General features: G+C 41.5%; 1 protein-coding gene across 2 annotated transcripts in view; it reads left to right on the top strand.

Annotated features, from left to right (window-relative positions):
- The window catches only part of rbbp8 (retinoblastoma binding protein 8), a 125306-nt gene that overhangs the window by 44515 nt on the left and 66604 nt on the right, over positions 1–14187 (top strand). For both annotated transcript variants that reach the window (XM_060921404.1, XM_060921402.1), the window contains exons 8-11: positions 2344–2414; positions 13185–13255; positions 13573–13660; positions 13802–13916. In XM_060921404.1, the coding sequence (XP_060777387.1) occupies positions 2344–2414; positions 13185–13255; positions 13573–13660; positions 13802–13916 (345 nt within the window). The remainder of the gene's footprint in view (positions 1–2343; positions 2415–13184; positions 13256–13572; positions 13661–13801; positions 13917–14187) is intronic.

Below are 14187 nucleotides of genomic sequence, written 5' to 3'. Positions count from 1 at the left end.
AAAATAAGAAATACCGTTACCGACTTGCTCAACTAAGACTGATTTGATTTCACTGATTGTGAGTTGATTCTCATTAAAACAGAATAGGTGTTATAACTTATGCAACATACATGTACATACATGCATTTTCACTGATAAAAGGTAAAAGGCTAATTAAATAATCAGATGAACTGAGACGATCACATTCTGAAGCAAATTAAATAATCTTATACCGGTAACTTAAATACACAATACAAGTTACATGTATTAATCTAAATGCAGGTAAACAACGAGTAGTGGTGTTGTTTTTGTTTTGCATCCAAATGAGAGTTGGAGCTTACCCGTCTGTGTTCTCGCTTCTTGAAGGCCAATCTTGTCGCCGATTGTTTTGAAACATTCTGACTTTCGGTTGTTTGTTCGGTTCTCTGTTTATTCACTTCTTCCATGTCAGGGTGAGATATTGCTGCTGAGGTAAGCATATCCAGCGGAGAAATCAGACTGCTGGTCCACTCATTCTCCATTTTCTCCACACTGAGTACTCTGCCATTACTGCTCGGCTCAGGCAATTACTAAAACTTGGGACAGGACATCACCGGTTTTCACAACAACTGTGGGGAGGTCACTGCCCAAGTGTTAATATGTCCCATTCCGTCCCGGGTTTTACCAACAACCCTCGGCTCACACTCCGGGAGAACTGGTGCAACTGAACTTTCCTTTTCTTATAGTTTTGCTTTTCTTTCGTTGTTGGTACTGCACCCTCTTTCAATACGGGCCGACGCTATTGGGCCAATGCTATAAAGTCAATGCTCCTCGACAGATCAGAGGTTTCATACAAGTCTTCAGTAAAATGTGCAGAGCAGAGGAGAGACCACTTCGTAGGCGTCCAATGTGCCCATGAACTTCTTGCAGCACGCGTCCAAATCTTTGCAGTTTGAACATTCTTGGGCCATGAATGCTATGTAAATCCACCTTCTGTCTTGTTGCTGCACCCGCCAGCAGCACATCTACATGGCATGGCAATAAATTGGCTCAAAATGGAGGATCGGAGTTGCAGTCAGCTCTGTGTTTTAGTGTAGTGGAAATGGCGATGAGACCGATAGACTTCCTGCTGTGATGTCACGAACGTCAAGGTCGTTCACTCAGACCGCGACCTATATGAATCGCTTTAATCGTAAAAATTACTATATTAGATTTATTGTTAAACGCTTAAAACTATTCCTGTGCCATTCTTGAGGTCTCAAGGCATGTTTATACATGCCTTGAGACCTCAAGAATGGCACAGGAATAGCATATATGCATATTTTTGTTTATACAAAAAGTGAGGCCATGGTTCTGCATATATGCTTTTAATGTGAAGATAACTAACAGATAATCAACAGATTTAAGGGTTTTGGTTTTTTTCTTTAAAGATGGTGTATATTTTTAGTCTTTTGTATCTGTAATTATTTGCATCTGTAAATGCACAACCCCACCAGCTCTGCTGATTAACTTATCGTGTTTAAATAAAGTAATAAATTAATTCATTCATTATGAGTTGGAAAATTATCCATCCGTTGAGTTCCCCAACATCTCAAACTACCTGGTGCTGCAGACATTGTTCTACACAGACAAACGGATGAAAACCTGGAAGAGCATGGAGGTGTCCAACTTTTTATGTGTGGCTGGGTTAAAGATCCGGGGATCAGGACACTACAAGATAAATCCTGCATTGGTTTTGCCGGGGTAAGGAGGAGTTTCTGGGCTTTTTGTCCGTGTCTTTGCGATGGTTGCTCGGACACTACAAGTTTTAGCATCGGGTGTAAACAAACCACAGTTGCTTGATTCTCAATCCTCCATGCTCTTCTCTTCCAGCAGGCATCACAGAGCCAAATAATTTACTTACAAACTTATTTATTCAGCCCTCTGCACCCATGCGCTCGCTCTCTCTCTTGCTCTGTGTGCCCGTGCACATGTACAGGTTAAATGTAGAAGAGGAAAGTAACAAAGGCTTTTTCTTCTTAACTTACCCACAAATGTATTTATTCCACTTAAAGTGTATGGCAAACCAGCTACCGGATGTGGGACACTACGACATCCTGAACTATTTAGTATTTGGCTTCAAACTTGAAAAAAATTCGTGACCCACTAATGGGCTGTGGCTCAGTGGTTGAGAAACACTGTTATAGATCATGCTCACTATTCATTCACATTCAAAAGGGGTGGTCAGAATAGTGTAAATGTAAAAAGCTGTTAAAATGATGACAGTGGCCTTTAAATGGTGCCATTTTAGAAAAAGTCATTTATACACCACTTATTTATATTTCAGCATGCTCTGCTTTTCCTAACCCTTCTACCATTCTTAATTTATTTCCGTGATCTATTTAGAGAGCAATACCAAGATTCATGGCAGAACTGTGGTTGCAGAAAGTTGCCAGATGGACCTAAACTCTGAGCAGGTTTGTCAAAAAACTGTTGCTTTTTCAATTAAATGTACATATTTGTGTGTGTGTGTGTGTAATAAAAATCAGTGTTTTCCCCAGAAAAAAATTTAAGCCCTAAATTCTGGCATTAGGCTAGTGACAATGGCCCCAAAATTTTGAGACACCCCTACCGGAGGTAGAACTAAACCCAACAATGTTGTTCCTCATCTTTAAGGTCTCCCATATATGAAATGGAATCTTGGATAAAAATATTTTGCTGCAAAGACTGTTAAATTGACAGATGTTGTTATACACCCCAAAACTAAAAAAAGACCTAAAATATGGCCTGGCCGTATAGGACTTAAGCCACATAAACTGCTGTAGAGAAGTAACACAAGCTCAGAGAGCTTTAAAATTTGGCATGATTATAGTCAGGATGTTGCTTGACTTACTAGAAAAACTTGGATGTGAATATCTTGAAGTATGTGGCATTTAGAGACCTAGGAACACATGCCTAAAATAGGCGGACATGAAAAAAATTAATATCGATGCAGAATGCTTTCATTTACTTTGTAGTTGCTTTGTCAGTGATGGTCATAGAAACATGTATGATGGCTTTTTGGAAAGGTGGGGCTGTGCTGAATCCAGCAATACCAAACATGCCAATATAGCATGCATAATCTGGGCGCTGGATCCCCTAAATATATGAGGGGTCCCTAAATGTATGAGGTGAAACACACACTGACATAATCAAGTCTCCAGTCCAAAGCCCATTATCAGTGGTAAGAATAATGTTGACCAGTGCAATGATGCTGCAAAGTAAGTTACAAAAGGTAAGTACTGCTCTATATTGTATTGTATATGTATGTAGTACATTTGATATGGTGACATTTGATATGGTGACATTTTACATTACAGTTTACTATACAGCTTTTCATGATATTTTACTATACAGTTCATATGAAAACAAGATGACAAGACATGTGACCACAGCATATGTGGATGCCATGAAAGAGCTTTGTGACACTGATTCAAAGAGCCCGAAAGCACACAAGGAGCATGGAGCATCCAGAATGGACAGAGATGAGAGAGACATACAGAAGATAATGGAGGCTGTGGAGCAGAGGCAGAATCCCTTTAACGTTGATAGCATTCCAGAGGAACTGATTAACATTGCTAGTGGTCAGGTTGCATCTGAGAAAACTGCAAAAGAGCTCTCAAGCTTCCTCCAAGATGGTGCAAAGCAGAATACCATCTTTATTGAACAACGTCTGGCAAAATCAAAAAGAACAAAGAGCTTCTGGGAGCCTGAGAAAAGAAACCAGTGTGCAACCTTCAAAGACATGAAAACATTTGTTGGAGTCAGTGCATCTAGACAGGTTCACATGGACTCAGATGTCCTCTTTCGAAGGTTACTTGCTGTGTCCAAGCAAAGAGAGGTGTCCATGGAGAGTGTGATGTTTCATGAACTTGCTGTTGTCCCACCTTCTTTGTTTCATGATGATGGCACAATGAGAGAAACAGCAAAGGCTGACCTTGCCAAGCAGCTGGAGTCTGTCACTGATACAGCAGAGATACAGAAGCTGCCCAATAAAGAACCATCAGCATATATCATTGATGACATGGCTCCTTTACAGAGTCTCCATGAATCAGTCTTTCAGACCTCCAATGACCTAGGCGAGTGTGTCTGGCAAAGGATTGCAACGTTAATGGGAAAGGAAGGCATCAGCTGTGTGGTTATAGTGTTTGACAGATATGACCACCAACACTCAAAGATTTTGAAAGGCAAAGAAGAGGGACCATTCAAACCAGCAGACTAACACATCATAACCGGACAAGCAAGGGTACCAAACTACAAGAAATACCTGAGGATAAGTGGGAACGAGGCTGCTCTATGTAGATTTGTCAGCAACTATATCATCAGTACTGGGCCAAAGAGAATCTCTTCAGAGAATAGTCATCTTAGCAGGTGGCTTTGAAAATGGTGAGGAGGTCAAGAGGCACTGTCAGGCACTGACTGCTTGACAGATCTTTACAGTGACCAAGAGTAGGCAGACACTAGACTGGTGTTACATGCAATACACTTTGCACAGTCATACTCGGCTCATTGTGAAATGTGATGATACAGATGTACTGGTTTTGCTGGTACTATTCAAGCAAAGGGATGTTTGGATCCTCTGCAGTTTTCATGCACTCTGGACATGGCCTAAAAGATTTGTCCCAGTCTGTTTGATTGCTCAGAATCTTGGAGTAGACATTTGTGAGTGTTTACCTGCATGTCATGCTCTCACAGGTTGCGACACGACAAGCAGCCTGTACAGAATTGGAAAGACCACTGCATTCACAAGACTGAGGACTCATCTAAGTGAGTTAAAGGAAATGGCTAAGTTTGGACTTTCAGATGAAAGCCTGGAAGAATAGTTGCCTGTGGCAAGAAAGTATGCACTCCTCCTGTATGGCAAAAAGAAAAAGGAGGATGGACATCCTTGTTCCAACCTGGATGAACTGAGGTGCACACTAGCATCTACCACAGATTTATCAGCAACAAGTCTACTCCCGACAGAAGATGCTTTCCAGCAACACGTGTTGAGAGCCTTGTATCAAACAGCAGTGTGGCGTCATAGCCACCTGGCTAAGCCTCGGCTCTGGAACCTAGTTGGTAGAGGATGGAGGCTCAGAGAAAATGGGTCCATTGAACCTGTGATGTTCCTAAAGGCACCAGCACCTAAAGAAGTTCGAGACATCACCCACCTGTACTGTAAAGACAGGAACTGCATTGATGCCAGCAAATGCCAGTGTCTCTCAGTTGGCTTGACCTGCACTGAATTTTGTTCTTGCCCATTCCCAGATTGCCCAAATATGACCCACTTTGTTGTTGATGACAGTGACAATGAGTGACATGAATATTTTGCAGTGGCCACTGGACATGTTTTATTAAAAGGCTCCAGGCCAAACAACAATCCTGTCTCCTCGTCTACTGTGTGTGTTCTTGCCAATGTGTTATCTTTCAATTTCAATCTGTGTTTCTCTGTGAATTTTAATAAAATACATCATATGAAATGTACTATTATTAAATATATCATGAATATAGAGCAGTACTTGTGTAATTTACTTTGCAGCATCACTGAATTGGTCAACATTATTCTTACCACTGATAATGGGCTTTGGACTGGAGACTTGATTATGTCAGTGTTTTGTGTTTCTTTCATTAAGGGACACCTCATACATTTAGGGATACAGCGCCCAGATTATGCATGCTCTATTGGCATCTTTGGTATTGCTGGATTCAGCACAACCCCATCTTTCCAACAAGCCATCATACATGTTTCTATGACCATCACTGACAAAGCAACTACAAAGTAAATGAGAGCATTCTGCATTGATATTAATTTTTTTTCATGTCCGCCTATTTTAGGCATGTGTTCCTAAGGTCTCTAAATGCCACATACTTCAAGATATTCACATCCAAGTTTTTCTAGTAAGTCAAGCAACATCCTGACTATAATCATGCCAAATTTTAAAGCTCTGAGCTTGTGTTACTTCTCTACAGCAGTTCATGTGGCTTAAGTCCCATACAGCCAGGCCATATTTTAGGTCTTTTTTAGTTTTGGGGTGTATAACGTCTATCAATTTAACAGTCTTTGCAGCAAAATATTTTTATCCAAGAATCCATTTCATATATGGGGGACCTTAAAGATGAAGAAATACATTGTTGGGTTTAGTTCTACCTCCGGTAGGGGTATCTCGAAAACTAAAGCACTTTTTGGCAGTTTGTCACTAGCCTACATGATAATCCACAGACAACTGAGTGCCAATGACGCGAAAGCGAGTGCCAAAGGCGTGAAGCGAATCTAGCGGGGTCCGGGGGCATGCTCCCCCAGAAAATTTTTGAAAATAGATGCTTTCAGGGTCTCGGAGAGGTTTTAGATGCATGATTATATGATAGAGTTTACCAGTGTTTCAATTATTTCTGACCTAAATAGTATTAATGTATACACATTTGAAATTTCACCTTAAAGTTCAACATGCAAGTTAAACTGTTTTGTTATAGATTACTTGGGTATATGATAGATTAAAAATCTATGGGGATATCTTTATCTATGATCAAGTAGTATTGTAACAAAAATGTGCATGAAAATATGAAAAGTGGTTTGCTCCATCTTGTGCAATCCAATGAAGAGAATTGATCATCATGACCTCCTGTTGATCACAAAGGTATCTGAACCTAAGAACTGCCACCTTAAAATAAGTTACTGTATTACTATAACTGTAATGATTTAGAATGTTTCTGATGCAATTACCATAATATATGCACAACCCCGATTCCAAAAAAGTTGGGACAAAGTACAAATTGTAAATAAAAACTGAATGCAGTAATTTACAAATCTCAAAAACTGATATTGTATTCACAATAGAACATAGACAACATATCAAATGTCGAAAGTGAGACATTTTGAAATGTCATGCCAAATATTGGCTCATTTGAAATTTCATGACAGCAACACATCTCAAAGTTGGGACAGGGGCAATAAGAGGCTGGAAAAGTTAAAGGTACAAAAAAGGAACAGCTGGAGGACCAAATTGCAACTCGTTAGGTCAATTGGCAATAGGTCATTAACATGACTGGGTATAAAAAGGGCATCTTGGAGTGGCAGCGGCTCTCAGAAGTAAAGATGGGAAGAGGATCACTAATCCCCCTAATTGTGCGCCAACAAATAGTGGAGCAATATCAGAAAGGAGTTCGACAGTGTAAAATTGCAAAGAGTTTGAACATATCATCATCTACAGTGCATATCATCAAAAGATTCAGAGAATCTGGAAGAATCTCTGTGCGTAAGGGTCAAGGCCGGAAAACCATACTGGGTGCCCGTGATCTTCGGGCCCTTAGACGGCACTGCATCACATACAGGCATGCTTCTGTATTGGAAATCACAAAATGGGCTCAGGAATATTTCCAGAGAACATTACCTGTGAACACAATTCACCGTGCCATCTGCCGTTGCCAGCTAAAACTCTATAGTTCAAAGAAGCAGCCATATCTAAACATGATCCAGAAGCGCAGACGTCTTCTGTGGGCCAAGGCTCATTTAAAATGGACTGTGGCAAAGTGGAAAACTGTTCTGTGGTCAGACGAATCAAAATTTGAAGTTCTTTATGGAAATCAGGGACGCTGTGTCATTCGGACTAAAGAGGAGAAGGACGACCCAAGTTGTTATCAGTGCTCAGTTCAGAAGCCTGCATCTCTGATGGTACGGGGTTGCATTAGTGCGTGTGGCATGGGCAGCTTACACATCTGGAAAGACACCATCAATGCTGAAAGGTATATCCAGGTTCTAGAGCAACATATGCTCCCATCCAGACGACGTCTCTTTCAGGGAAGACCTTGCATTTTCCAACATGACAATGCCAAACTACATGCTGCATCAATTACAGCATCATGGCTGTGTAGAAGAAGGGTCCGGGTACTGAACTGGCCAGCCTGCAGTCCAGATCTTTCACCCATAGAAAACATTTGGCGCATCATAAAACGGAAGATGCAACAAAAAAGAGCAACTAGAATCCTACATTAGACAAGAATGGGTTAACATTCCTATCCCTAAACTTGAGCAACTTGTCTCTCCTCAGTCCCCAGACGTTTACAGGCTGTTGTAAAGAGAAAAGGGGATGTCTCACAGTGGTAAAAAATGGCCTTGTCCCAACTTTTTTGAGATGTGGTGTTGTCATGAAATTTAAAATCACCTGATTTTTCTCTTTAAATGATTCATTTTCTCAGTTTAAACATTTGATATGTCATCTATGTTCTATTCTGAATAAAATATGGAATTTTGAACTTCCACATCATTGCATTCCGTTTTTATTTACAATTTGTACTTTGTCCCAACTTTTTTGGAATCGGGGTTGTACAGCTGCTTCGTTATTGTTGACTGGTTTAAAAAATAAGGTATTTACCCATCCTAAGACAAAAGTTATAGGCTTCCATGGACTTAAGACTTCATTTGAGATTTGTTGACCCAGGCAGTCTGCCAAACCAGACAGAACGCGATATCTGGGTACTCAATGGTCAGTAGAAGTGTCTTATCCTAAGAAAAATCTGACTTTTTAAATAATATGGGTCAAAACCACACATCTCTTTGTATCAAATTTTCGCTCGACCGTTAATCATGGTAATACTGAGAAAATTCAGCATTGTTTACAGACACGCTTTCGGCGGCTGCCATCCTCGTTGCTTTGTATATTCACCATCATGACGCTCATGACGTGGAACATTTTGATCACATGGTTGCAAGTCATCCATTATTAAAAACTTGTCACATATGAACTGTATGAACACACAATGCTGGAACAGCTACAGAAGAGTATCAGTTTACCCAAACCTGACTCAACAGTACAGTTCCTTTCTCAAGAAGGAATGAAATGAGCTTTTTATATATATATATATATATATATATAATGTGTATATGTATACGTGTGTGTGTGTGTGGTATATAATATATATATATGAATAATGTGTATATATATGTGTGTGTATATACACACACATTATATATATATATATATATATATATATATATATATATATATATATATATATATAAAATGTGTGTATGTGTGTATATACACACATATATATATATATATACACATTATTTATATATATATATATATATATATATATATATACACATGTGTGTGTATATATATATATATATATATACACACACACATATATATAAAATACACGTGTGTATGTATGTATACGTGTGTGTGTATATTTATATATTTTTATATATATATATATGTGTGTATATACACACATACATACACACACACACTATATATATATATATATATATATATATATATATATATATATATATATACACACACACACACACACACACATATATATATATATATATATATATATATATATATATATATATATATATATATGTATACGTGTGTATATACACACACATATATATATACACCCCACACACACACACACACGCATGTATACATACATACACACGTGTATTTTATATATATGTGTGTGTGTGTATCCACACATATATATATATATATATATATATATATATATATATATATATATATATATATATATATAAAAATAAAATCTCCTTCTCACCCTCGGCGGGGGGGGTGGTATCCATGTCATCCTCAAGCTCGGGTCCTCTACCAGAGGCCTGGGAGTTTGAGGGTTCTGCGCAGTATCTTCGATGTTCCTAGGACTGGGCTCTTCTGGACTGAGGCTTCAGATGTTGTTCCTGGGATTTGCTGGAGCCACTCTCCCAGTTTGGGGGTTACTGCCCCAAGTGCCCCCACTACCACGGGGACCACGCAACCCTTGACCTTCCACATCTCTTCCAGCTGCTCTTTCAACCCTTGATACTTCTCAAGTTTCTCATGTTCCTTCTTCCTGATGTTGGCGTCTGCTGGGATCGCCACATCTATCACCACCACCCTCTTCTGCTCTTTGTCCACCACCACTATGTCCGGTTGGTTAGCCAGGATCTGTTTGTTAGTCTGGAAGCTGAAGTCCCACAGAACCTTGGCCCTGTTGTTCTCAGCCACCTTCTGTGGTATGGCCCATTGGGACTTGGGTACTTCTATTCCATACTGGTTGCAGATGTTCCTGTATACTATCCCAGCCACTTGGTTGTGCCTCTCCATGTACGCTGATCCAGCTAGCATCTTACACCCTGCTACTATGTGCTGGACTGTTTCAGGGGCTTCTTTGCACAGTCTGCATCTTGGGTCTGATCTACTCTGGTAGATCCTGGCCTCTATGGCTCTTGTGCTTATGGCCTGTTCTTGTGCTGCCATGATTAGTGCCTCTGTGCTGTCTGTTAGTCCTGCATTATCCAGCCACTGGTAGGATTTCTTGATATCAGCCACTTCCTCTATCTGACGGTGGTACATGCCATGTAGGGGTTTGTCTCTCCAGGTTGTCTGTTCCTCCTCCTCCTCTGCGCTCTCATCAGGGTTCTGCTGCCTGAGACATTCACTTAGCAGTTCATCCTTTGGGGCCATCTTTCTGATGTATTCTCGGATTTTCGATGTTTCAAGACCGTGGTCTTGACGCTCACTAGCCCTCGGCCTCCCTCTTTCCGCTTAGTGTATAGTCTCAGGGTGCTGGACTTGGGGTGGAACCCTCCATGCATGGTGAGGAGCTTTCTAGTCTTGATATCTGTGGCTTCTATCTCCTCCTTTGGCCAGTTTATGATACCAGCGGGGTATCTGATGACTGGTAGTGCGTACATGTTGATGGCTCGGACCTTGTTCTTACCATTCAGCTGACTTTTCAGGACCTGCCTTACTCTCTGGAGGTATTTGGCTGTGGTTGACTTCCTTGTGGCTTCTTCATGGTTTCCATTAGCCTGTGGGATGCCAAGGTACTTGTAGCTGTCTTGGATATCACCTATGTTGCCCTCTGGTAGGTCAATCCTCTCAGTCCGGATCATCTTGCCTCTCTTTGAGACCATCCGGCCACACTTGTCCAATCCGAATGACATCCCTATGTCATCGCTGTAGATCCGGGTGGCGTGGATCAGTGAGTCTATTTCTCGCTCGTTCCTGGCATACAGCTTGATGTCATCCATGTAGAGCAGGTGGCTGATTGTTGCCCCACTACGGAATCGGTACCCGTAGCCGCTCTTCGTGATGATCTGACTGAGGGGGTTCAGGCCTATGCAGAACAGCAGTGGTGATAGCGCATCTCCTTGGTATATGCCGCACTTGATGTTGACTTGGGCAATGGGTTTTGAGTTGGCCTCTAGGGTTGTCTTCCACATTTCCATTGAGTTCTGGATGAAGGTCCTTAGGTTCTTGTTGATCTTATACAGTTCCAGACATTCCAGTATCCATGTGTGTGGCATTGAGTCGTAGGCTTTCTTGTAGTCAATCCAGGCAGTGCACAGGTTGGTCTGTCTCTTCTTACAGTCTCGGGCGACTGTTCTATCGACCAGTAGCTGGTGCTTGGCTCCTCTGGTGTTACTGCCAATCCCTTTCTGTGCCTCGCTCATGTATTGAGCCACATGCTTACTCATTTTAGCCGCAATGATGCCTGACAGGGCCTTCCATGTTGTGCAGAGACAGGTAATTGGCCGGTAGTTGGATGGGATGGGTCCCTTCTGGGGGTCCTTCATGATTAGGACTGTCCTGCCTTGGGTTAGCCATTCTGGGTGGGTCTCATCCCTCAGCAGCTGGTTCATCTGTGCTGCTAGGCGTTCATGGAGTGCAGTTAGCTTCTTCAGCCAGTACGTATGGATCATATCGGGGCCTGGTGCTGTCCAGCTCTTCATCTTTGACACTCTTTCTTGGACGTCTGCCATTGAGATGGTTACTGGTTCTTGTTCTGGGAGGTTGCTGTGGTCAGCTCTTAGGTCCACTAACCATTGGGCATCGGTGTTGTGTGATGCCTTTCTTTCCCATATGTCTTTCCAGTATTTTTCCACCTCAGCTCTTGGTGGGTCTGACCGGTTGTTGTTCCCCTGCCACTGAGAGTACACCTTGGGTGGTTCAGTGGAGAACAGCTTGTTTATTCTCCTGGCCTCTCCCTCCTTGGTGTATCTCTTCAACCGGGTGGCCAGAGCTGTTAGTCGCTGTTTGGCAGTTTCGAGTTCCTCTGGTATGGAGAGTGAGTTGTACTTCCTGGGTGCCCCTTTATTCACCATGTTCCCTTTCTGTAGTTCAGCTAGCTGGCTAACTTCTCTCCGTGCTGCCTTTATCTTGGCCTCTAATCGTCTCTTCCATGGTGGATACTGTTTGTTACGTCCAAGCATCTCCATGATTACTGTTGCTGTACTGTGTATCAGCTTGTTGTCTCAGTGATGGTTCTTGTGGAGATTGTCTTCAGAGCAGCATTCACATCTACTAGTAGATCTTCTGAAGGTACTTGGCAACTCAGCTTCGGTATTCGTCGGGGGCTCCAGGTTTCCAGTTGGGTCACGACTGTTGAGAAGGTCAGTTGAGAAGGAAGAGGCTGTTTAGGTGTTGGGGCTTGGTACCCAATCTCTGGTTGTGGGGATGATGACATCTCCCCGCTGACCTGTCTTCCTGGCTCCCCCTTGCCGTAGCATCGTTGTTGTATATCTAGTGTGATAGTAGATTTCGATTATGGATGTTGGAACACTGGGCTAATAGCGGTTTCTTTGTTAGCCTTGATTGTGGGTTTTGAAGTATCCAATGGTCCCACATTCGCTGCATGTATCCCCCTCTCTCTGGGATTGCTTGTATAGTAGCATTCCAGCAAATCCGTATTTTCTGTCCTCATCCATCGATGTCTTGTTCCAGTACCCCATTTCTCATCAGTTTGCCCTGGTTCCCTAGCAACTGACGCAGAGGTTGTTGACCCTTGTTGACCCGGGCCGGTATGACTCTATCAGTTATGTCTTCACTCATTCCTGAGGTAGGCTGATATATCTTGCCTAAGGACCCTTACTGGATGATGTTTTGCCCTGACCGGGATTCGAACCCCAATCTCCTGTGTCGTAGTCAGTGAGCATTACCACTGTACTATCCAGCGTGTGTGTGTGTGTGTGTGTGTGTGTGTGTGTATATATATATATGTGTATGTGTGTGTGTATTGTGTGTGTATATATATATGTGTGTGTGTGTGTGTATTGTGTGTGTATGTGTGCGCGCAAAAGGAGTGTTTGTTCTGTGTGAATGAACAACATAAACCATAGTACACTAATACACATTCTGCATTTGGAATCTATCACTAAAAGGTGTGGCAATACCTTTACTTTGTTAACTTTAAGCATCTCCTCCTGCTTTCAGATGCCTGAGAGTCATGTAAACTTGCCGAACGTGACCAGTGAACCTAAGCACATGGCAAAGAATTTCACGAGGTAAGTAGACATTACAAGCAAAACGTGACTTCCTGTTATTGGGAAATTAGCCAGTATGAAAGAAGCATCATGTGATTTTATGAATTTGAGTGTTTTTGCACTTATCACCTACTACATGCAACTCAAGTTTGTCTATATTTGTTGACTTGCCATTCATTTAGCAAGGTGTGATATATGGTTGATTTTCAGCATATGCAGCTAACTTCAGGTGGCAATCCCAGTTGCATATCCTCACTTTAGCATACAACAGAAATAATTTTAGCCTTTCAGAGGAAAGAAATCAAAAGCACATACTTGTTTCTTCTCTGTCCGAATAGCTGTCCATGGGCTGAAGAGCAGAATATGGGGAAGATTCATGATGGGCCAAAGTCTTCACAGAAACAGTCTAGCAAGAACATTGAGCAGGTAAATGCCCATGTAAGATACATTGTTGGACATTTTTACTTATAAACAGCTCTGTAGCTTATACAAGGTCAACTTTGCACTTTTATCATCATTAGCTTTTGGAGTCATTTTTATTATCTCCTTATAAATACACATTTCAAGGAACCATGCAAAAGAAGAAGCTGGGAGATGGAATGGGCTGTGCCTGATGCTCCATTTAAGAGTCCATGTACTCCATGCAAGAGTCCTTTGCTGAGCCAGAATTGCAGTCCAAATGGTATGTGACATTTCCTAATATTACAGTTGTTGCAGACTGAATTTGCAGTCATTATGCAAAAGTACAAATTTATTTTTATTTCCAGTTTTGTGGTGCACATGGTTTACCCAATTTAATTTGGCATAATGCTGAACAAAGTTGAATTTGTCCTGTCAGATGTTGTTGTGGCTAAGCAGTCTAGATCAGTGGTCATTAACCCATCTGTGGTACGCTCTTAACACATTTGTTGTATGGTAAATATGTTTACTTATGCTTTTTGGACCTCTGTGAA

The sequence above is a fragment of the Neoarius graeffei genome, chromosome 5 (genome assembly GCF_027579695.1).
Source record: "Neoarius graeffei isolate fNeoGra1 chromosome 5, fNeoGra1.pri, whole genome shotgun sequence".
Taxonomy (NCBI): Eukaryota; Metazoa; Chordata; class Actinopteri; order Siluriformes; family Ariidae; genus Neoarius; species Neoarius graeffei.
Note: the sequence above shows the minus strand (reverse complement) of the source record. Positions and strands in the feature narration are given on the sequence as shown.